Source organism: Eptatretus burgeri, chromosome 4 (genome assembly GCF_056783735.1).
Source record: "Eptatretus burgeri isolate ZD-2024b chromosome 4, Ebu_testis_v1, whole genome shotgun sequence".
NCBI classification, from domain to species: domain Eukaryota; kingdom Metazoa; phylum Chordata; class Myxini; order Myxiniformes; family Myxinidae; genus Eptatretus; species Eptatretus burgeri.
This window is the reverse complement of record NC_140964.1, coordinates 13,842,232-13,867,231: the sequence shown is the minus strand read 5'-3', so window position 1 is coordinate 13,867,231 and position 25,000 is coordinate 13,842,232. Positions and strand designations below refer to the sequence as shown.

The 25,000-nt window shown below is 44.6% G+C and overlaps 1 protein-coding gene across 1 annotated transcript in view; it reads right to left on the bottom strand.

The window, feature by feature from the left end:
- The window catches only part of LOC147027501 (triple functional domain protein-like), a gene marked incomplete at its 3' end in the record, with an annotated part of 489,834 nt that overhangs the window by 71,121 nt on the left and 393,713 nt on the right, over positions 1 to 25,000 (bottom strand). The window contains exons 52-56 of the mRNA XM_085876518.1: positions 14,020 to 14,047; positions 9,083 to 9,245; positions 8,517 to 8,638; positions 7,378 to 7,509; positions 3,264 to 3,431 (exon numbers count right to left, since the gene is read on the bottom strand). Of these exons, the coding sequence (XP_085732644.1) occupies positions 3,264 to 3,431; positions 7,378 to 7,509; positions 8,517 to 8,638; positions 9,083 to 9,245; positions 14,020 to 14,047 (613 nt within the window). The remainder of the gene's footprint in view (positions 1 to 3,263; positions 3,432 to 7,377; positions 7,510 to 8,516; positions 8,639 to 9,082; positions 9,246 to 14,019; positions 14,048 to 25,000) is intronic.

Below are 25,000 nucleotides of genomic sequence, written 5' to 3'. Positions count from 1 at the left end.
CCCCTCCCTCCTCTCTCTTTTCCCCTCCCTCCTCTCTCCTTATTTCCCCTCCCTCCTCTCCCCTTATTTCCCTCCCTCCTCCCTCTTTCCCCCTTCCTTCTCTCTCTTTCTCTCCTCCCTCCTATCTCCTCACTCTTCCTCCACCCCTCTCTATCACTTCCTCTTCTCCCAACCCCTCCCTGTGAAAGTGTTTCCGTCAGCGAAGGGATAGGAGGTATTTGCTAGTATATGTATGTATATATATATATATATATATATATATATATATATATATATATATATATATATATATATATATATATATATATATATATATATATATATATATATTCTACTTCTATATGAGCTTTTTCTTTAATACTCACACACACACACACACACACACACACACACACACACACACACACACACACACACACACACACACACACACACACACACACACACACACACACACACACACACACACACACACCCCAAGCAGGCACGTAAGAAGTTGGCCATCATAAAGCTTGCATTGTTAGTGTCAGAAAATTTTGAGGATATCTGAAGACTCAATAGCTCAGTGGACTGTCACCACGTAAGTGATGAGGTCCTTGGGTTCGAGTCCCGGGTTGTCAGAATTTTTTCACACTCGCCCCACCCACATCTCTCACCTGTGAATTGAGGGAATAACCAATTTGCTCTCACCCAATGAATTAACACAGGTGGCTAGGATTATATAAATAAATGGACTCCTCACATGCTCTTCTCGCCGAAGAAGCTGCATAAAGCAACCATGAAAGGCTACCCAGGGTAAGCCCTTTGCTGTTTCAAACCCTTTCCAGAGTTACTCCACAGCTGTATAGATATTCACAAATAGTACATGCATGAGAATCCCAATTTCTCCACATCCCCTCAGCTGCTGGACTAGTTTCAGTGCTTGTTGGCAAATCATCAGCATGTACCTCGTGTAAATGTCAAAAAAGCCAACATATAAATGAAAAACGAAAACCCACCCATATCTCTCACCTGTGAATGGAGGGAATAACCAATTAACTCTCACTTAATCAATTAAACCCAGTTGCGTAGGATTATATAAATTAATGGACTCCTCCCATGCTCTTCAAGCCAAAGAAGCTGCATAAAGCAACCATGAAAGGATACCCAAGGCAAGCCCTTTGCTGTTTAAAACCTACCCAGTTTCCTCTACATCTGCAAAACATTCACGAGCACATACATGAGAATCCCAATGATTCACACCCCCAACACCAACAAATGACAAAACTTGTCCATTCGCTGAGGGGGAATGTAGCATTGGGATTCCCATGCTTGTGCTGCTTGTGAATGTCTGCAGCTGTCGACAAGAAACTTGGTGGAAAGGTTGGGTTGATTCGATTTTGGTGAAGATCCGGATCCATACATGAGAATTTTTAGTGATTCTTCACAATTGAGAGATTGGGCCAAAAACGATATGTGGCAAGGTATATAAAAACGCTGTGGATGGGTTATGACAAAACTGGGTGGATTAGTTGGGTAGGTGACAAGAACAAGCCGATTCGATTTTGGTTCCAGTCTGGATGCAGATCCGGCATATCAATTTGATACAAAACGTTAACTGTTTAGTCTGGCAGAAGTATGCACTCTATGAAGTGCCTTTCTAGTTTACGGTTCTCTTCACCTTGTGAATGTGGATTGAAATATTAATTAATCAGTTTTACTTTATTGATAATTAAGTCTCCCCATATAGGATAGGGGGAGGCTTATAGCTGTTGTAGGGTTTGTTTCTATAATTAGTGCCTCTAATTTTTAATGGTACCACATAGTTTCTTAGTGCCTAAGGAGTTCGTTCTCAATCATCATTTTGAAGTTTTTTTTTTTCTTCTGCACTCCCAACACTCCAAATTTCCAAGCTGTATCAATTTCTGAGTTATATCCGAGTTATATCCAAGCCAACTCGGACTTTCAGAATGAAATTTTGCATCAATAATGCAAATAGAAAGAATGCGGGGTTGATATTTTTGTTGACTTTCACCTAATTTTAAGGTCATGATCTAATTATAGACAATTTAACATATTTCACCATAAATTGACTAAAGTATGTCTGATCAGAATGAAATTGCCCTCACTCCATAATGTAGAATCCTATATAAAGGCTCAATTAACATCATACTCCTCCAGGTTAAAGGTCCAGAACTTACACCCCTTGGAGTCCTTAACCACTATTTAGATTTTTCTCCCTTTTTTCTGCCAATGTATGATAACTTTCGGAATGAAATTTTGCATCAATAATGGGAATAATAAGTATGCAGGGTTGACCTTTTTTTAACCTTGATCAAATTAAGGTCATGACCCAATTAGACATCAAAACATTTTTCACCAAAACTTGACCAAGGTTTGATCGATTGGTATGAAATTGCCCTCTCTCGATAGCCTAGAACAAGCCGCATTTATGCTGAATTTATATCATATCCCTCAGGGTTAAAGGTCAAGACCAAATGATGGTCTGGAAAAAAAAAAAAAACACTTTTTTGTCATCACTCAATTTTGCCAATGCGGAATTTCAAACACCGCTTGACCTTCCAACATGTCCTTGCATCATAATAGCATATCTGCATTGAAGTTGTGCACCAGATATTTGATTCATGTCCTTGACCTACTTTTTTCAGAATGTGATCAAATTCACAAAAAACACGTTTTTGATCATAACCTGAAAAATCTTCCTCCGATTTTCATGATGTTGAGTATAATGAATATAATGTAGATGAGAATACATTTTCTTAACTTACACTCTGCCCTTAAATGTTGAAGGTCAAGTTCATGTGGTGACCCCAAAAAAAAAAATACACCATCATTGGATCATGGGCCAAGGTCAAGTCGCTGGAGTTGGCAACAGTAAACCAAGGGTGCCTTCCCCATGGTGATTGCTTTGTGATCACAAATATCGAGTTCGCTAGTGTTTTACACGTATACCAACAATAAACATGAGTAACTTATGACTTTTCATGTTAAAATAAGTTAACATGAAAGTCAGATTATCTTGTAATTTCACAAAGCAAACCAGTTTGGACATACACACAGGCTCTATGAAATCAGATGAATTTAAAACATCAGACTTTTACGTAATCTTTGCATTACTTTGGCTACTTGGCGAACTTGGTGTTCGGAGCTTCCACAACTATTGTGACATATTTCACCCAAAGCTGTTCCTGCTCAGGTAAAACACCAAAAACTGATTTTAGGTGGAGTAAGAAAAAATAAATCAAAAAATCAAGGTAATCTACCTTGATTGTTCGGCAACTTGATAAAGTCGGAAGGCTCGCTGGGTGAGCTGATCCCCCAGGGATTTCTGGTGCTGACTCGGAATTGGTATCGATGTCCAGGTTTAAGTTCCTCGATGAGCAGGAAGGACTCGACTGTAGATGTCACAACAGGTTCCCAGCATGGTTGGCCTGTTAGGGTGGCAGATTAAAGTTTGTGGTGAAAAATTGTGACGAAATGGAGGGAGCGATGTATAACTGCAGAAAGCACGGTGAAGTTGAGCAATGTGTGTTTTGTGGATTGACTACAGAAGCACCTACTGTGTGTTTGGGCAGTACGAAAGGTACACCGACTGGAAAATGAGTACCTTTAACTCACTTTGGCACAGCATGTGCAATAACCTGGTTTACCCCTCAGGGACTCAACTGAACTTACCAGGAAGGACTCCATTTACAAAGCAGCAAATATTTTGCTTTATAAAAGGGTTAGAAAATAAGAAGAGAGCAAAATCAAACTGTCCACTCGTCTTCACATACAGTATTGTGAATAATTATGGAAACAGAGGAAAAACTGGACAGAAAATGCAAATAACATGTGATAGAATCAAATGTCATGTGTACTCGTAAAAATGAAATGCTCCATGGTACAGTCACATCATTTATATCGGACTGCACACTGTGATTGGTAGGGATGCAAGCAATCAGAAAGTGTTATATCTGTAGGACTATTAAATTATAAGCAGTGATCTAATGGTTGTGTGGTGAATATTTGGTGCATCCTATAGCTCCTAAAATAAAACATTACGTGACAAGAGGATATAAATCAACATCTTAGCTAGTGAAGGCTACTCCATGTGGAAGATTGCAGCCCAACTTCATGTGTCAGCAAGAACTGTATACAAGACTCCAAGGAGGATATGTGAAACTGGTACTGTTGGGAATAGAAGTCGTTGAGGAAAAAAGAAGACAGGACAAACTCTCAAAAAGAGATGTTGAGTACATCAAGGTATGTTCACGGAGAATGCGTGTTAACGTTTTATCAAGAACAGTGAGATATACATTAGCATGTGGTCTTAGTGGATATGTAGCTGTGCAAAACAATTTGCTGCGGAGAGGCAACCAAACGAAAAGGCAGAAATGAAACAGTTGGATGCCCTAACCTGGAAAAGGTGGTTTTTCAAACGAGTCAAAGTTTGAATTGTTTGTCAATAAATAACAGTTGCTTGTTTGAAGGAGTTGTGGATGGATTTGGACCAAACGTGGTGGACAGGCTGGGTGTGCGACAAGGAAGAATGAATTCGATTTTGGTGACGATTCAAATCTGGATCCTATAATTTTAGTGGTAGAACAGTCAGTGTATGACCGCTACAGTGAAGCACGAGGGTGGATAAATACAAGCGTTGGGCTGCATTTCAGACAACGGTGTTCTGGTTTTACATAAAATTGAAGGTATAATGACAGCTGACAGGTACAGGTGGGTTCTGATCCATCTTACCATCCCCGCAGGAATGTGTCTCATTGGGTGGGGATTCATCTTCTGAAAGGGCAATGACCCCAAGCATACAGCCAGTGGTGAAAAACTATCTGGAACATAGAGAGGCTGATGGAACTCTCACAAAGATTCCTTGGCCTCAAAAAGTCCTGAAGTGAGCATCATTCAGGCTGCATGGGGTTTTATGGAAACCGATTCATTATCCCCAAGCTTTTTGAAAAAAAAATTGGGGGGATCTTGCAATCGACTCTGTCTGACTGTCTGTCGGACTGTCCATCACGCGATCTTCTCCAAAACGGTTGAATAGAAATTCACCAAACTTGATAGTTATGATCACCACATGGCAAGAAGGTGCAAGAGCAGTTTCATTTTTAGCCACGCCCCCATAGGCGAGGTCAAAAGGTCAAATACCAAAAAATTCAATTACAGAAACATTTAAAATCATTTTAAAAATAAAACTGTATACTGCAATCAACATTGCAAGGTCAACCCTGGTGCAACTTTTGCCATCTTTCAACTTCCCTTAAGGTGGGAAGCGTGGGGATCTGCGATGGCACGTCATTGACTTTGCTCTTGTTTTGTAGTTGTATAATTTTTGTAATAATGCATTGTTTATGAATTATTTTACAGTGTCGAGAGAAAGTCTACACCCCCTTTCAAAATTTTCACCTTTTGTTGGTTTATAGCCTGGAATGAAATTACATTAAATCAGACTTTTTCCACCACGATTTATTTACACATCGTAACCGACAACTTCCTCGTGAAAAACAAATTCTGCAAATTTCAGAAAATTAATTAAAAATACAAAAATAGAATATCTTGGTGAGATAAGTGTCCACCCCCTGAGTTAATACTTGATGGAAGCACCTTTGACAGCAATTACAGCCGTGATCATCTGGTGGGATTGGTCTCTACAAACTTTGAACACCTTGATTGGGCAATATTTACCCATTCCTCAGTACAAAACTGTTCAAGTTCAGCCAAGTTGCATGGGGAGCGTTGATGAACAACAATCTTCAAGTCATGTCACAGATTTTTGATTGGATTGAGGTCAGGGCTCTGACTGGGCCACTCAAGGACATTTATCTTTTTCTTCCTTAGCCACTCCAGTGTAGCTTTGGCTGTGTGCTTCAGGTCATTGTCATGCTTAAAAGTGAACATCCGTCCAAATTTCAGCTTTCTTGCAGAGGGCAACAGGTTTTCCTCTTGCATTTTTTTCCAATTTGCTCCATCCATTTTCCCTTCTTTCCTGACATGTGCCCCAGTTCCTGCTGATGAGAAACATCCCCATAACGTGATGCTGCCATCACCATGCTTCATAGTAGGGATGGTGTTCTTTGGGTGATGTGCTGTGTTGGGTTTGCGTCAAATGTAACGTTTTGCATTTCGGCCAAAAAGTTTCATCTCGGTTTCATCAGACCACAAAACATTTTTCCACATGGCTTCAGAATCTCTGGAGTGGTTTATTTGCATTCCTCAAATGGGACTGAAGGAGGGCTTTTTTTTTTTGAGTCATGGCTTCCTTCTTGCCACCCGACTGTACAGGCCAGACTCGTGGAGTGCTTGGGATATTGTTGTCACATGCACACAGTGACCAGTCTTTGCCATAAAAGCTTGTAGCTCTTTCAAAGTTGTCATTGGCCTCTTGGTGGCCTCGCTGATCAGTCTCCTTGCTTGGTCATCCAGTTTGGAGGGACGGCCTGATCTAGTTAGGGTCTTGGTGGTACCTTACACCTTCAACTTCTTAATGATTGTCTTGACTGTGCTCCAAGGGATATTAAAGGCCTTTGGAATATTTTTCTACCCATCCCCTGATCTGTGCCTTTCCACAACTTTATCCCGGAGGTCTTTTGAAAGCTCCTTGGTGCTCATGGTTAAGTCTTTCCTGTGAAATGCACTACCCAGCAGAGGAAACCTTCAGGAACAGCTGATTATATTCTGAAATCATCAGAATCACTACAGTTTAACACAGGTGGAGGCCAATTAACTTGGTGTGTGATTTTGAATGTGATTGGTTACACCTGAGCTAATTTGCAATTGCTATTACCAGGTGGACACTTATCCAACCAAGATATTCTATTTTTTTTAATTTTAAATTAATTTTCTGGAATTTGTAGAATTTTGTTTCTCACTTGGAAGTTGTGGGTTACGATGTGTAAATAATTGTGTAAAAAGTCTGATTTAATGCAATTTAATTCCAGGATATAAGGCAACAAAAGGTGAACAATTTGAAAGGGGTGTAGACTTTCTCGAGTCACTGTATATAATACATCTCTCAGTTATGGTTCCTCATTATTTGTGCATCTCATTTGTGTCTTTCCATAATTAGTTCCTTTTCTGCACCTGTTGTACTTTATTTCCACCTGTGAATATATAGTGGCAACATGTATTTTTCCTCTCCTTCAAATGATGAGTTGCAGCCTACTGATCTGATTTCCGTACGAGTTACTCAACAATACACATTTGACATTCCCTATCATGGTAATAGTCTGACACCTTGAATCCCAAACACGAGGTTGAAATACAAGAAACAAAGGATGGCAATCGAGACTGATGCACAAGTCTCATGTGAATATTTTACAACAATTTGCAGTGATTTCAATTTTCAATGGCAACAGTGTGCTGGGGTCAACTTTCCAAGCTTACCTTCTTCATGGTACTCCACAGTGTAGCTGGAGATGGGACAGTTCCCTGTGATCACTGGTGTGTACCAGCGGAGCAACACTGAGGTGCTGCTCCTATTCTGTGCTACCGGACGGCCGGGGGCTCCTGGCACACCTGCTCGCCACACCCAATAGCAAAAATAACTATGCCATGTTGTGGAGGAAAGCAAATCAACAAGTTAAAGTGAAACAAAATCAATTTTCAACAACCAAATTGCTTGATCTCATCATTATTTACATCATGTTCTACCAAGAAAAACAATTGGACCATTCAGCAATGAATGCACCTTCATTGATTTTACCCATTCCTCGGTCTATGATTGGGGGTTTAACATCACCAGTATGTTTAAAAGCTAGATATGAAACGACAAACACATAAGTCATGTCACCTTTTACAAAGTCAATTGGAACACAAGACATACGGTTTATTTGACATTTTGAAGTCTGATACGCCACCTTATTTGACATGTTCAAGTACTTTGTCTCTGATATACTAACAAAACTGGACATTCTTAGAAGTTACAAGAAGGCGATTTGTGTTTGAGAGTGTGCAAGTATATGATTTAATGTCAACAAAATAAAGATTGCAAAAGTCATATCAATAAATTCCGTAATTTACTGCCATTTTACTGCCGTTTATGCAATGTCGATTACACCAGCCTAACACGTGCATTAGTTATTTGTGCCTGTTGTTTGTGTCCTTTGTAACATTCTTAAAAACAGTGAGTTTCCTGGTTTGAATGATTTTCAATTTTGTTTGACTGCCGGACAGGCATAAAGAGTAAAGATATGATCTCACTCCTCTCTGTGCATGTGCAATCGAGACAAATTCAGAGACAAGGTACTGCTAAACTACAGGTTCGTTTTCCAATTCGTGTTCAGATTATTGTTGAAAATATAACGTTCCATTGAAATTAAGTTGTTCCTCGATCATAAACTGACGTTTTTAGATGGACGGACAGAGACGCAGACAGGCATGAACCAATTACTTAACCTTGATAATTGTTTCGTGTGCATGGGGTAACAACTGTTTGACTTGGATACTAAAAAGCTCAGGCCACAGAAACCACTGAATGTACTCACCAGGTAATCAAGAACAAATAAATGCGAGTATGCACACACCTTGCACACGCAGCGTGGCCGATGAGGTTGTCGACCCTATCTCGTTCATTGCTGTACACGTGTATATACCACCATCTTGTGGAGTCACGTTGTATAGTTTCAGCACGACCTCACCGGAGTCGCTGGAAGGAAAAGACATTCACGGAATGATACTTGTGTGGGTCGGAAAGATATCCATCAGGCAAATAATTCCTGGGCATACAGCAGCAACTCGATGAAGAGGTGAGCACAACAACAGCAGAGTCCTCTGGTTTTCAAGGGTTCAGAATTGTATCTTTCATAGAAACCGATTCATTTTGGAATTGGATCTCGCCAAAGGTATTTATTTTTTAAAGGGTAGGAAAAAAGGTAAAATGTGAGAATAAACTGAGAAGTGTGAAGGAGTAGGAGATGAAGAAGAAGCAGTGGCGACTGTGTCAGCGGAGTGAGGAATAAATACATGGGAAGCAAATCAGGTAAAGATAGTTTCTGTCTCCTGGGTTTAGTTCACAATACAAATGATCCACAAAGTATTAAGCCGAAACAGGACCACCAATAAACCCTGGCACAGTGTTGGTTACATTCACCTGTACATCGATGAATACTTGCTGCCATTAGATAGACATTGATGACTCGGGCCACGCCAGGTAATGGGTGCTCGAGGGCGTACACACACCTTGCAACGCAAAGTAGCCATCTCACCCACAGCACAGCTTGCATCTTGCACTGGGTGCAAAAATTCTGGTGCCACTGTACCCATGAGCACTTCATCAGCATATAGTAACATGTTGCAGCATGAAAGTTTTTCATTATTTCAATCACAAACATCACAATGTAACTTTTCACAATAGGACAGAACAATCGTGACCAAAATGCTACAAGGGTGGAACATAACAGATGATATAATATACTAACACACAACACACAACACACAACACACACACACACACACACACATTACCTGAAACAAGAAAGAGACCATTTCAGACAATGATAATGCTTCAGTCATGACTCAGAGACTTTCTCAGGTCCAAATTCTATCCCTGGTAAGTAGCTTATGTATTTCTTACCTCCAAAACTGAAGGTGAAGGAGGTTATGTTTTCACCCCTTTCTCTGTTTGTTTGTTTGTCTGGTTATTTGTTTTTGTTGTTTGTTTGTTTGTGTACAGGATATCTCAAAAAGTTGTGGACAGATCCGGATGAAATTTTGTGAACAAGTTGAATATGTGACAAGGACGAACATTAGGTTTTGGTGAAGATCCGGATCCGGATCCAGCTACGAGAATTTAAAAAAGTGATTTTTCATCGTTGAGAGATGGGGTTAAACCGATATATAGCACGATATCTCAAAAAGTTGTGGACGGATGACAAAACTAGGTGGATGAGTTGGTTCGGTGACAAGAACAAGCCATTTAGATTTTGGTGAAGGCCCAGATCCAGATCCGTCCTATCAGTGGGATACAAAACGTAAATTGTTCAGCGTGGCGAAGGTATGTGCTCCACTGAGTACCGTTCTAGTTCCCTTTGTAACAATCTTCCAGTTACATGCCAATGTGAGGAATGAGAAGAGCATTGAATCTGAAGCATGTCTGACATGCTCGATTTTTGCTCTTTTGAATGGATGCTGATACAAAATATTAGGCATGACTAAATGTCCCAATTTGGCTAAAATGAATTCATGGGCTCTCGAGAAAAGAGCAGAAGTGAAAGAAAAATTAAAATACTCGAACTAGCAGCGTTAAATAACAAGAAAGAGGGTTACATTCTGCATCAACTTAATTTTAAATGGTGGACGAATGGAAAACATATTATCATACTCTGGCATTTGAAAAGCGTCTGCTTATTTTTCTTTTTCTTTAACTTCTATGCACTCCTGAACTGCTGGCCAAAATATGGAGAAAACTTGTGGTTGTGCTTGGGGTGTGCAATGGAAGCTTTTATGGGGGTAAAACAAAAATCCTACTCCCAGAAGTTAGAACTGCCATGCCAAACATATTTTAATCACAACATTTTGCTGCCAAAGTGAGCACAACAAAAGTAGGGATGCTGAGTGTGAAAAAAATTGTGAAGATTTACTTGACAAAAAAAACAACTCTTACTCTCGGAGGATTCAACTGCCATGCAATCTTGTTTTACCATTAGGAGAAATGTTTGTTTGTTTGTTTAACTTCTATGCACTCCTAAAACTGCTGAATGTAATGAGTTGAAACCTGGTCGTTGTACTCAGGGTGTTGGTTTTAGGCAGTAAAAAATGTAATGTCTCTGGCACAAGATAAGCTAGATGGGCATGTGAGTTGTTTTCCACTAATTTTAGCATATCTAATATTACTTTTTATATTCTTTCAGATGCATCGCATGCCCACGATACTGCAAAGTGGGGAATAATCAAGTGTATATCTAATATTACTTTTTATACTGTTTCAGCTGCATCGCTTCCCCAGATACAACGAAATGGCAAAAAAATCAAGTGTATATCTAATATTACTTTTGTACTGTTTCAGATGCATCGCATGCCCATCTGATGAAAATCGCCGACTTGTGAAGTGACTGAAATAATGGATAATAGAAGAGAGAGTGAAGAGTTACCAGACAAGACATTAAATGAATACGAGTGCATTTTACTCTGTGGTAAGCGATGTACCGCAGATGATCGTTTGGAAAACATTACACCTGAGAAGTGGGAATCCATCTGGGAAAAATCTTTACAATGGAAAGACCTTGATAAGTTTCAACATATACATGAAAATGTGGATTGGGAGAAGGGACCAAAGGGTCTCTCAAACCGAAAAACGCAAACACAAATCCGAGGAACGTCTTGAAAGAGATTAAGCATCAGATCAACAAGACCCTTCCCCAGAGGCCAGTGCACCTAAAAGGCCCCGCTCCAGTATGGGTGTCCTTCACGATAAGACTCTATGTGTGTGGTGCATGAAAGGGGCATACAATAGTAGTGATCGTGACAAGCAGATTTTACTCCAATCAACAGTAGATGCCTGGACTAAATTCAAGTTACATACTGTCTGTCTGGAAGATGAGGTCATGAGATTGAGACTTGACACTCTGATTGCATCCATCCCAGATCGTCAAACAGCATTTGGGTTGGAAATCCGCTACCACCGTGCGTGCTGGCGCAAATATGTAAGTGACCACAAGCCCCTTTCAGATGAAAGCACTCAATATCTGCAGCGTGTAAACCTCCGAGAGGCCCAAGCTCTCTTCTTTCATCATATTCGTCGTCATCTTCAAAGACCATGAAATTCGCACACTGCAAGGCCTGCTGCAGGACTATAAGCGCATTATCTCAAATCACGGACATAACTCAGGAGTAAAATCCATCTACTTAAAGGAAATTCTCGTCAATGAATTTGGGGAAGACATCGGATTTCATGAACGCATTCAAAAGAACGTGAGTGAACTGGTATATGATACAACAGCAGCAGGTACATACATCGAGGTGGCAATATCTTCATTGGGTGTCAGCAATGATCAGTTGGTGATGAATGTTGTGGCATGACTCAAAGAGCAAGTCATCAGGACAAATAGTATTCCCTGGGTCCCATGCATACACGAATTGGAGAGAGAAGAAGACCTCAGTGAGCTCCTGCTGAAGCTGCTCACATGGCTGAAACACCCAAATAAGTCTGCAATTGATGACAGTCCATCCGTCCGATCGATTGCATCTATCCTCACAAGCTACATCACTGGAAAACGCACTGCATTTGAGATAAATCTCTCTATCTTGCTACATGGACTGACCAAGAGTAGGGAGATAGTCGACATAATGCACAAAGATGGACTGGGCATCAGTTACAATGACGTACTTATGCTGCGAGATTTTTGGGTGGTCAATGACCTCAAGTGCTCATCTGATTGCCCCTTCGAACTAGCTGAGGGTAAGCCTGCTATCGCTATAGTCGACAACGATAACTTCAAGAGTGACACACTGACCGGTGCTGGCCAGTCACACCGCACTAATGTCATGTTTGTGCAGCCAGAATCATTTGATACAGAACTTCCTTCCGAGAATCACGAGGATAGACCAGTTCCCGGTGCCAACTTTGCATCAAACCTCTCGACAACTCTCAAAGAGCTCGGAAGTGAAATGCAAAAAGTCAACCCATACAAGACAGTGAAGCGTGGGGAACGAACCACCTCCCAGGAAGCCACCAGCTGATCAAAGTACTCCTCCTCCTCCTGACACATCGGTGCAAAGAATTAGTGGTGTGATCCATGCATTGGCCAGGGCGCAAGATGCCCGAACGAGACCTAAGCCAGAAGAACAGACTGTGCCTGGGTTTTCAGGGTTTCACGCCAGCATGTCAAATGCAGATGAGAAGAGTCGAGCAATATACCACATGACCTATCCCAACCCACCCAGTAAGACAATTCTCATTGATGTGATGTGTAAGCTTGCAAAATCATTCAAAGAAAAAAAATGCCTTTTGCAATAATTGTTGGTGATCATCCTGTCTGCGTGCTCATGCTGGAGTTGAAAAGTCACCCCTCACCGATCGGCCATGGATGGCATCTTGTAAATGGCCTATGTCTGCCTGTCCGTTCAACCCAGCCCCCACTTCCCCCATCCATACCACTACCTACAAATCCGCAGGCAGAGAACAACAGTGATGATAGCAGTGAAAGTGAGGACAGTGATTCTGATAGTGGCTCATACAGTGAATCATGTAGTGACAGTGACGTGGCAGATTAGTCTGTACAATTAGTATGTAGTTTGGAATGAGTAAGTGCCATGCAAACATTAGTGAAAAAAAAACTCATTCATACTTCGAGTGCATCTCATTCATGTTTTTCAAGATGGCGAACAGTGGCCATCTTGGATGTAGAGGTCAGAATGAATCCTAAACTCTACAATAACCATTCCAGTGGATTTGTAATGCGATAATTAGTGAAAAATGACACCTCATTCATCCTTGTCGCTCATCTAATGCCAGACATATTACATTTCATGTTTTTCAAGATGGCGTTGCGTGGCCATCTTGGATTGTGAGGTCAGAATGATCCCTAAACTCTACAATAATCCTTCCAGTGGATTTGTAATGCCAGAATTCGTGAAAAATGACACCTCATTCGTCCTTGTTGCTCATCTGATGCCAGAGATATGACATTTCATGTTTTTCAAGATGGTGTTGGTGGCCATTTTGAATATTGGGCTCCAGCAGAGTTGGCCGTCATTTTTCAGAGGGGCATAGGAGCTAATTTTCCTTTAAAATGGTTCAGGTTGTCAAATCCATTGAGAGAAAAAGGTAGGAACAAAATGGTCACAGATTCCAAGAAAATGACCCTACTAAACATTCAACTGAAATTAAGTTGTTCTTTGATCAAAAACGTTGTAGACAGAGAGAGACAGAAGCGAAGCAATTGCTTAAACACAATGTTTGCTTCGCATGCGTGGGACAACAATAATAAACTGGCATAGACATCGTAAAAGTGGGGAAATTACGGACAGGTTCTTTGCTGGTAATCTTGATAAACAAACAAACAAATAAATTAATAAAAAGTGTCATACCTTCGTAAATGTAGTTTGGGTTGAGAAGCTGCAAAACAACAAAGGAGGCATGAATAAACACAAAATATTGAATTGTGATACATTCAGGGTTTAAAAAAAAAACATACAAAACACTTTGACAAACTGGAGAACAATTCAAGATCAAATCTCAATTAATTTTTTGCATCTTAAATATTTCTGATCCAACAAGCAATACAAATTGTGTGAAGCTCTGGTTATACGAAAACAGACAAATAAAATGAATCAAGTCAAATATCCATGTCTTCTGACGAGGTGGCGGAAAGACGTAAGAAAAAGATGGAAAATAGAAAATCCTCAGATTTGAAGTTCTTTTATAAAACTTCGACTATTTTTGATGCAACATACGAGACTCAGCATCATTTCTATTCGATCTAAAACCATAAATCCTTTTTGCTTTTGTGTTCATTATCGCTTTGCCTTTGTCATATTATGTTTACATACAACCAATTGGTTTATGAGAGCAGTGTTGGTCATGTGTGTGACCAGTGTAGTCCAGGTTTGTTGGTTTTTTTCCTGTCTTTTATAAGCTCCACCAACAAAGATGGACGGAGGTTATGTTTTTTACACCTGTCAGTCTGTATTTTTATATTTTTACGTCCGTCTGTCTCTGAACAGGATATCTCAAAAAGTTGTGCATGGATTCAGACGAAATTTAGTGATGAGGTTGGGTGTGCGACAAGGACAAAATTATTCCATTTTGGTGACGATCCGGATACGATAATTTTTAAAGCGATTTTTCATCATTGAGTGATTTGGCTAAAAATGATATACAACACAGTGTCTCAAAAAGTTATGGACGGATTCGAACAAAACTTGCTGGACAGGTTTGGTGAGTCACAAGAACGAATCGATTCGATATTGTTGTAGATCTAAATCCGGACACGAGAATTTTTTTCACCATTGAGAGATTGGGCCAAAAACTATATATTGTATGATATTTCAAAAAGTTGTGGACGAGTAATGACAAAACGAGGTGGACGAGTTAGTTAGGTAACAAGAACAAGCGGATTCGATTTTGGTTCAGGTCCGCATCCAGATCTGTTCTATCAGTTGGATACAAAACGTAAACTGTTCAGCCCGGCGGAGGTATGTGCTTTCCCGAGCGCTGTTTGAGTTGGACCATTCCTCGTGCAGCAGGCGAAAGGGTTTTGCAATCACTTCTCTGTGTGTGTGTCTGTCTGTCTGTCTCGTCTGTGTCTGTTGGTGACGAGGATGGGATCGGATCACCACTCATGGCGAAGTGCATGTTTTCGTTGGCAATGACTTTGAGTTGTTTCCGGAGCAATTGGATTGCAATGTGCACACAGCGCCAGGAAAATCATCGCAGCTCGCGCAGTACGAGTTCGATCACCTGGCAAGGAGCCCAGGGGAGCGCATCGCGAGTTTCGCCGCGCGGGTGAGACATCTCGCCGTCGCCTGCAAATTCACGTTGAGTGAACGGCAGGCCAGGCTCAAAGATCGTTTTATTGCTGGATTGCAAGACTCGGACATGGTTTCGGCGATACTACGGCTGAAGTACGAGGAAATTACGTTCAATTCAGCAGTCGCAATGGCATCGGCCGTCGAACAGACGCTGAGAGATGTCCAAGCCATTGCCGGCCAGAGCCTCACAGGTGGTCCGGAGGTCCACGTGGCGTGGGACAACCCCGATCACCGGGGCAAGATCTGCAGCATGTGCGAGGCAACCCCGCCGACCCGGGGCAAGACCTGCAACCTATACGAGGTTTTGTGCATGACGTACGCTTTTGCATCCCGGGGCAAGACCTGCACGAGGAAACCCAGACGACCCGGAGCAGGACCGGCAGCCGATGATGAGCCTGTTTTCAATTGGTCCGATGGTAACAAGACCATTGACAGTGGAGATCGAGGTGAACAAGACACCGATCGTTTTTAAAATTGATACCAGGGCCGCGGTGTCGATCATGGGCGAACAGACCGCTCGTAGACTCCACGGTGTTCATCTTATCAGGTCGACCCTCACGCTGTACACGTACACCAGCTCAGCAATTACGCCACTTGGAGTCACAGACGTATCTGTGTCATTCAGGCGATTCCAACAGGGGATTGGAGCAGAGTTCTCGCCCGTGTCGTTCAGGCGATTTCAACGGGGGATTGGAGCGAGCTGCCTTCGACGGTGGGAGTGGCTCATGATCCGGCGCGCGCTCCTGTCGTGCAGGCGATCTTTCAGCACGTGATCGCCTCGAGCGCTGTCTGCATCGTCTCTGCGCCTTCGGCCGTTCATTCCGCAACCGAGTTGTGGCTGTTCACAAGGTTGTTGTGGTGGCAGGGGTTGGGGAGAGACATTGAACGAGTGGTTAAGCATTGCGCTGCTGGGCAGGCAAATGCCAATAAGCCGCGCGTGAGCGGAATGTGTTTGATTGTGATCGGTGCGTTCTCTGGGTGGCCGGAGCATGTGGTTTGGCGGGGTGCTTCGACGGGCATTGCTATGCAGGGGCTGCGGCCGATCGTTGAGAATAAAAGCATACCCGAGAGATTGGGTTCTGGCAACGATCCGCCGTTCCTCACAGATGTGTGTAATGATCTTGTGCATCGCGGCGGTGTTCAACACCTTAAACGGTTTATTGAATTGTTGTGCCATCCTGACACAAACGAGCAGGCAGAATCGTTTGTTAAAATGTTGTGCCATCCTGCCACAAATGAGCAGGCAGGATCGTTGGTTGAGATGTGGAAACGTGCTTGGCGTACAGGGAAGTTTACATTTGCGCCGACAGTATTAATGTGTTTTCGTTACCGTGTGGAAATGTGATACGTTCAACCACCGATGAACCTTCAAAGGTAATGGAGCCAGCAAATCGCCTGGTTCGGATTGTTGGCGGGGAGCCGAGGAAGATTCGCTGTTCAGCGTCACCCCCACCCCTGATATCGTCAAGGCCAGACGTACTGGCGCCCTTGGGGCTATAGGTCATGTGGAGGTGGGTCGGTTCGTTCAGTTTCGTTGTGCAGATCACCAATCTAAATGAAATTCACCCTGTACATTCATGAGAACACACCATTGAAATTCCTACTTGTTTCCATATGCACAAGTTGACACACCGACAGTTATTACCATTTGAAATTACCGCCGTGAAGTGGGCATGGCATGCTTGTAATTGCGGAGGAAACGACCAGGAAACAACAAATCAAGATGGCGGCGCCCATGGCTGTCGTGGTGATCGAGTGATTTTTGGTCTTTCAACAACCAAATATGTGTTGTTACACACTTGGGCGGGGAGGAAGATGAGAAAGTGAAGCAATTCACGGATAAGAGCTGGCTTAAGGTACGTGAGTGTGCGAAGGCTTGGTGCGACGCCGCAGATAGTGAAACTATCAACAAATGCCATTTGCTGGCTGATCAAATTATGAAACTGCTGCCAATGACTGATCCTCCTGCGGATGCCGGCTGTCACCGGTTCTGCTATGTGTCGTTTTGTAACAAGGATCAAATAAAACGTACTGAAGCCAGGAAAAGGAAATCAGAAGCCAGCATGACTGCAGTTTCTGCTCGAGCCAGTGAGGTGGTGGGCGGACTCGAAGAAGAGGGGCACTCGGACCACAAAATATGTAGAAAATCCCTCAGATTCTCTGCAGAAAGGGTGGCTGGCAAATAATCTTGTGTACTGCCAAGAATTTGTGTGATATGCCAGAAAAAAGACAAATTCATCCGTGTCAAAGGAAAATCTCAACGTGATCAGTTGTCCCTGGCAGAAACACAGGATGGAGGAAAGCTGAGGGAAACTGCTGAGCAGAGGAGAGATGAACGTGATGTGAGAATAATGACAACTATAAAGGATAAAGACTGTGTGGCGCTGGCAGTTTGTTATCACCATAAATGTTATTATGAGTATGTGAATGACACAAACCACAGACATAGTGTAAGTAAACTCCAAACTCAGAAAGTGAACAATGAATCAACATTTGACATTTTCTGTGATAAAGTCATCCAGGTAAGACTCATTGATGGAAAGCAATCTATACATATGAAGAAGTTGTGTGAGATGTTCAATGACCTACTCAGAGTATGCGAAGGTCAGGATAAGGCCAACTACCAGGCAAGAAGACTGAAGAAAAGACTGCAGGAACGGTACCCAGACATGATTTTCTATCGTCCACCAAAAATGTCTGAGAGCGAAGTGGTGTACATGAAGGACATTGATGTTGGTTCCATTGCTCAGGCTGCTGTTGTAGACAGCAGCTCTACAACAGAAATAGAGTCAATTACAGAGGATGAAGCCAACCATGGTCCACAGCAGGGTGACTCAGACCTCAATTTACATGTTCTATACTCGGGAGCACTCATGGTGAGGGATGACCTGAACAAACACCAAAGTGTGGACATTACATGGCCCAACTTGGAAATGGTGGAGCTTGCACTTGAGCTTATATGGGCAACTCGTACTTCGAACTGGCTGAAACAGCTTGCGATCACGAGAGCGTCAATGCCCTGGTACTTTGTGTACGATCACCTAAACTATGCAAGGTACTTGCCCATTTACTGGCTGGAAATGGCCGGGCCAGAGCACTCCCACCCAGACACCTATCAAGCGTTCATGGATGGCAAATGGACTGCCCAACGGCATACTCGTTATGGATTTAGTAGTGTTTCGTGTGATCAGATCATAGAGCAGACTTTAAATAGGGACAGCAAGACCAGTGGAGGCATCATTGGTTACACTCAGAAAAGCACAGCTGTGAAGAAGTGGATCCTGTTCCAACCAGTACGTGCGGAAATCGCAAGGAAATGTGAGTCCATGGCGGGTATCCACAACGAGCCCCGAACGAGAAAGGATTTGGATGTGTCGAGCTCGAAGAAGAATGAAGCAGTGGTGGTAAAAGTGATGGACACAGTACGTCAAATGATTAACCCTTTCTCCGGCGCTCACATTGAACTCGTCAATATTAGTTCAGGTGTCATCGCACCGCCAGCCACTTCCGCGGACTTGATGAACGCGTATGTCAAGGGAGAGAATGCAATTCATGCGTGATCGGCTTCTCTCGGGTGAGGTCTCATTCTTCAGTCCGATTTCGAAGGCCAAATTGGCAACTTTCTTGAAGGCGCGAGGCAAGTCGGCGACTCCCCACCAGCAGACGCCGAAGGTTGAAATTGCGAATAAACGTCGTCTTTTCACACGACTGCTGTTGATTGGCGAGTAAAGCAATGTAACACTCCACTATCTGGTCGCATACCCACTGGCGAACATATCTTTCCCGCTGGCATCCGGTGATGTTTCGATCGCTAAGACGGACAAAGCCAAACTCCACAACCATATAATGAAACTGTGGCCCAATTGCCGTGTGGACGCTCGGCCTATCCAAGATGCAACAATTGTGGATGTAATGGCCGTTATTCAGGCGATAAAGGCTGGTTCACTGCATAACACTTTCGGCAAACTGGAAGAGATAGTGCTGAACATCGTAGTGGCCAAAGCACGACATAATCAATTTTCGAGACTGGATGTGGTGTTTGATACTTACCCAAGTATCAGCATCAAGTGCCTGGAGCACGCCAGTCGAGCGGGCAGGGAGGGCGATCTTCAGGAACGAACCATCTACGGACGTGATCAAGCCCTTCCAAAACAGTGGGCCAATTATCTCCTGAGCGGAGCCAACAAGGAGGCGTTGATAGAGTTCATCGTCGAATGGTGGACGAGAAACATCTCTCCATCAAAACTGGGTGACATGCTGTCGTACGTCAGTCATGCCGGCAAATGTGAGAAAATCAAGGCGTCGAATGGTGTCATGACTGCGTCGTCAGTACCTGAACTTGAATGTGACCATGACGAAGCTGACATGATGCTCCTGCTACATGCCACTCACGTGGGACAGAATGAAGAGTCGGTGCGCTTAGAGAGTTTCGACACCGATGTGTTTGTGTTGGCATTGGCTCACTCGATGTCGATTCGGGCGAGAAATTTCCATTTGGTCACAGGAAGTCCCAAGGACATTATCGTCGTTGACATTAATGCCCTGGAAAGTTCTGTCTGCGATGCGTTGATAGGTTTGCACAATTTCACGGGAAGTGATACCCACCAGTGCATTCCATGGTAAGGGCAAAACAAGGCCATTGGTCTTGATGATGAAGGGTCCCCATCTCATCACCTGTTTTGGGAGCATTGGTCGAGAATTCACGCGAGATCAGAATATCATTCACGACCTGGAACAATTCGTCTGCGCCATGTACAATCAGCCGACCATGAAGAGTGTGGATGAGGCTCGCCACAAGCTATTCTGCTGCCAGTCGCAGGGAGAACAGAAGTTGCCGCCTTCAAGCGACGCTCTGATGCTGCATTGCAAAAGAGTGAACTATCAGTCTGCGATCCACCACCGCGTGACTGAGAGGTTTATAGAAGCCCCTTCTCCTACATTTCACGGATGGATGAAACGCAATGGAGCACTGATTGTTCACTGGCTGAACAAACCACCAGCGCCGAAGGAACTGTTGGAGGCGACGAAATGTAATTGCAAGAAGACAAAATCCGAGACCAACCAGTGTTGTTGCCAGTCAAAAAGATTGTCCTGCGCAGAGTGCTGTGGGGGTCAAAACCGTGCCAACAATTAACAGACCCGTGCAGACATGGAACTTATGGATGATGAAAGCAGAACTGACGATGATTCTGACGACGAACTGTGAATGTGGGTGTCACACTGCTTTTGCTGTGGTAATCTACTACACAGTAGTATTCAGATTGGTTAGCATGTAATAGTGGACTTGAGTTTGTAATAACAGCAGTCAAGAGCCCAATTTAGCAACTGCTTCAGAGCAAGAAATACTGGAGTTCTAAAACAGTAATCTTCTTGTGGCGGTTCTACTTTTCATCAGGCTGAGTCGCGCAGTGTCTTTGTCTTTGATTTAATCCGCAATAGCCAATGTAACTGTCTTTAATAGGCGCTGTAACTGTCTTTAATAGTCGATGTAACTACCTTTAATAGCCAGTGTGGCTGCCTTTTAAGCAAAAAGTTGCCTTGGTCAACTCGAAGGCCTGTCTGGTCGGTCCAGACGTTTTCGGTCGGTAAAAATATGTAACTGCTTCGGTTTACGACCTTTGATTATAAACATCTTTAATAACAGTGAATAGGGCTCTGTGTAAACATATTGTATCATTTTCAGACTTCACAAGAGTTTTCTTTGACGTACATATCAGTCTCTCCTTGATTCTTCATTTCTGTGTCCAAATCGTGCATTAATGTTCGGTGTATCTTTAATTGCCAAAAATGACCAATTGTGTCACATCCTCGACGTGGAAACAAGTGGATTTGGACTCAGCGTCTAAAATTCTTTAAGTATGCCAAATTTCATCCAGATTGGTGATCTGCACAACGAAAATCATTTTCTGAAGGTAATAGCGAGTACCTCCACATGGCCTACTCGTGGACTCGGGGTGTTTACCTGATTTGGTCCTGTCCGAGGGAGACGAGCAAGCTTGTCGACCTGGGACGTTTGATGGTGCAGGGGGAGGTTTGCCTGGGGTGTCACCTCGACCTAGCCAGAAGGTGTGTAAGCATGGGCCGTCTGATGGCGCTGTCCGCCCAGGGCGGATCAAGCGACGTGGTACTTTTGGGGATTTTCGATGATTAGTGTCCTTTTTCTCCAGTTGCTTTTTGTGTACTCGTGCCAATGCTTTTGCTATGTGCCATTTTGTCATGAGTTGCTTTTTGTGTCATAGTGTCAATGATTTTTGATTTGTATCATGTTGCCATTTTATAATCATACTTTTCGGAGGGAGGAGTGTGGTGTATGGGCGGAGGGCGCTGAGGGGGCGTGGAGTATTTGTGATAATAGTCACGTGCTTAGGCATGTATATATCTGTATGCGCCCGCGAGAGGCTCAGAGTGATGTACATCCGGGCACGCAATAAAGTTACGACTACGCTCACACTCGCTCCGTGCCTCACTGCACCCCGGACATTACACAGCCCCCAGCGAAACCGCGACCGACAATGGCGGATCGACCCGGCGAGAGTCATCGGACATCAACCAACTGATACAGATGATCACGCAAGCGATGGGAAAAAAAAATGGATGCAAATGCATGCAGGATGGAAAATAAGATGGATGCAAACACAAAGGAAATGAAAACAAACGCGTGCAGAATGAATAACAAAATGAATGTGAATATGCAACAAATGGGGAAGGAAATAAAGGGAATAAAGGAAGAATTGAAGGAAGAAATAAAAAACAACATGGAGGCAAATACGCAAACACTGCAGGTTGAGATGCTGCGCGTGGGGTGATGCCTGCAGGCGGGCATAATGGCGGCGCCACGTGTTGGAGCGAACGAGCTGAGGGAGAGGGTGGACTGTGTCGGCCCCGCGGTGGAGGACAAATTAATTCGGGAGACGCGTTGGGCGAGACTCGAGCAGGTGTCAAAGGAAGTGACGGTGACACAGAGGGAAAAAGGAAATGTGGTGACTGAGACGTGTACGAGACACTTGGAGACGAGAGAGATAATAAAGGAAATAAATTGTACAGAGACTCGGGAGATAGAAAAAGTAGAGGAGAGACTACACAATAAAGACGGGGTGAAAGACAAGCACACACACATGGAGTTAGTGGAGGACGATGAGGGGGAGCTCGGGGAATGTGTCGTAACCCGGTGCAAGCAGCCGGATAGCCTCCTTCAGGAACGGAGGGAGCCGCTATGCTCCCTTGAAGGTGATCTCGACCAGGTGGCTCCGGTCAAGCTTTGCGAGGTAGAGGGAGCGAGTGCTGTGGACGGGTGCACACGGAGCTTGGGGGGTTCGGAGACCCCGGAACCCATTGTGGTGGCACAAATCCCTGTTGTGAATGCCTCGGTGTGTGTGTTCACGAGTGTGGCGAAATGTGTGCTGAGACGCGCGCATAGCGTGGGTGAAAGGTTGTGTGTAAAGGAAACCGTGTGTGTGAGTAATAGGGTGTGCGTGCTTGCGAGTGAGCCGAGGTGCGTGCATCCCAGCACGCAGTGTGTGGATGAGAAACCGTGTGTGAAAGGAACCACGTGTGCGAGTGAACGGCCGTGTGTGAATGGAACCATGTGTGCGAGTGAAAGGGCATGCGTGAGTGAACGGCCGTGTGCGAGAGAGACCGTGTGTGTGTGAGGTCGCTGTATGCGAGGGAGATGGCGGACGGCATGCGCGAACACGTAACCGCGTGCCCGAGTGTGAATGCCATCTCGAGGTGTGTGAGCCTCGTGGCACGTGGGAGTTTGTGCGTGAGAGTGCGACAACGACGTTGCCTGACAGTGGACAAAGGCCGAGTCGCGGCCGTAGCTGTTTTGGGGACCGTGCCGGGTTTGCACGGCAGCGCGTGCGGGGTCTGTGCTGTGCAACGCACGAGGCCGCCACGTGCGCGCCTGCGGGAGTGAAACCCGGTCCGTAAATGCAAGCAGTGGATTTGCCGATCCCGCAGACGGACAGAAGGTAGGCTGGATGTGGATTTGGACCAGATGGGTTCTCCACGCGAGCATGTGTGAAGCTCCGACGGGCAGAGCACATGTGTTCGCGTGGGGAACCCCTCAAAACGCGAGGCTTGTTTTTTTGATGCGTAGGGTGACGTCATAGCTGCACATAGGGTTGGAATCCGGCAGGAGGGAAGTCCCTGACAGATGGTACCGTCCGAGAAGGGATGAGGTGCGCCAAGCGCGAACAGCTGCCATGACGTCACGGGAAAAAGAGCGCAGGTTGCGAGTTTCCGCGCTGGTGCACGCATTAACAAAAAAGAAAAAAAGCAAGCCTCGCTTTGGGTGAACAGGATTCCCGGGCAAGGGGTGGAAGACCCCCCCTGCCTGGGCACAGGATGCAACGAGTTAGGGGGAAGGGTTAGTTTAGTTAGACCAGCTCCATGCGACAGGGATAAGTCCTCATGGGGCCCGTGGAATGGATTAGGTAGAGGGATTCAGTTTATATTTAGGAGGGAGATGGGAAATAATATTTGTAGACAGGGACGGACTGTGAATGTGTAGTGGGGACGACGGGACGTAGCTTAGCTACGTAGTGTTAAATGGAACGTGCTATAGTGTAAGGGACGACCAGGGAGCACGAGGTCGTAAGGGGATGCAGATAGAAGAATGGCAGTGATCAGCGATGTATGAGAAGAGTTGAAATGGAAAATATACTTGATGAGTGAGTGAGGCCAGCGGGCCTGAGTGAATGGAGTGAATGTGGAATGCATGGTGTGATGAGTGATTGGGGGGGGAGGAGTGATTCCCACCCAAGGGACCCCGGGGTCAGAGTAAAGTGAGTTAGTGGGTAAGTCAAATTGACAAAATGGAGGTCGTTTTGCTGTTGGTGGGGAAGTCAGCCCGAAACCCATTTGGAGGGGTGCAGGAGCCCTGTTGACGGGTTGGGAGCGTGGCTGCGAATGGTGAGTATCGCTGAGTGGGTACCCCGGGCACCGGGCTAGTCAGCCGTGGTAGGCCAAGGGCCCATGGGGGGCAGGGATAGCGTAGTGGGCACGGGTGGCCCGCATGATGTGGGGCCCGTGGCGCCAAATGCCACGGGGGCAGTGTACTGGGCACGGGCGACCCTCGGAAAGGGACCCGGGGCGCCAACACGCCACGTGGGCATCGAGGGGGAGTCGCCAGAGAGGGCACTCCCCATCTTTAGGGAGCTGGTAGGCTCAGAGACAGTGTAGTGCCCGGGGGTGCCATAGTTGGAGAATCGGCAGAGGGTAGTTCCTGCCAAGGGAGCCACGTGTCCCAGCCACGAAACCGTGCAAGGGCACGAGGGAAAATTGGAGGGCGAGGCCCGAAATTGTGAGGACATCAACACAGGTGACGGGAATCTGGGTTGATAGAACCAATAGATTAAGCGAGAGGCGCTTTTGGAAAGCCCGGGGTAGTTAACAGGTAAATGGTTAAGGTAGATTAGGAAGTGTACCCCTCCGCACCATCCATCCCTTCGCTCTCGTTGTGGGCCGCTGGACCCACCTTGGGTTAGTAGATCGCCGAGATCTGAGGAGGCCATTCTGAGGCTTGGATTGGGCCTCG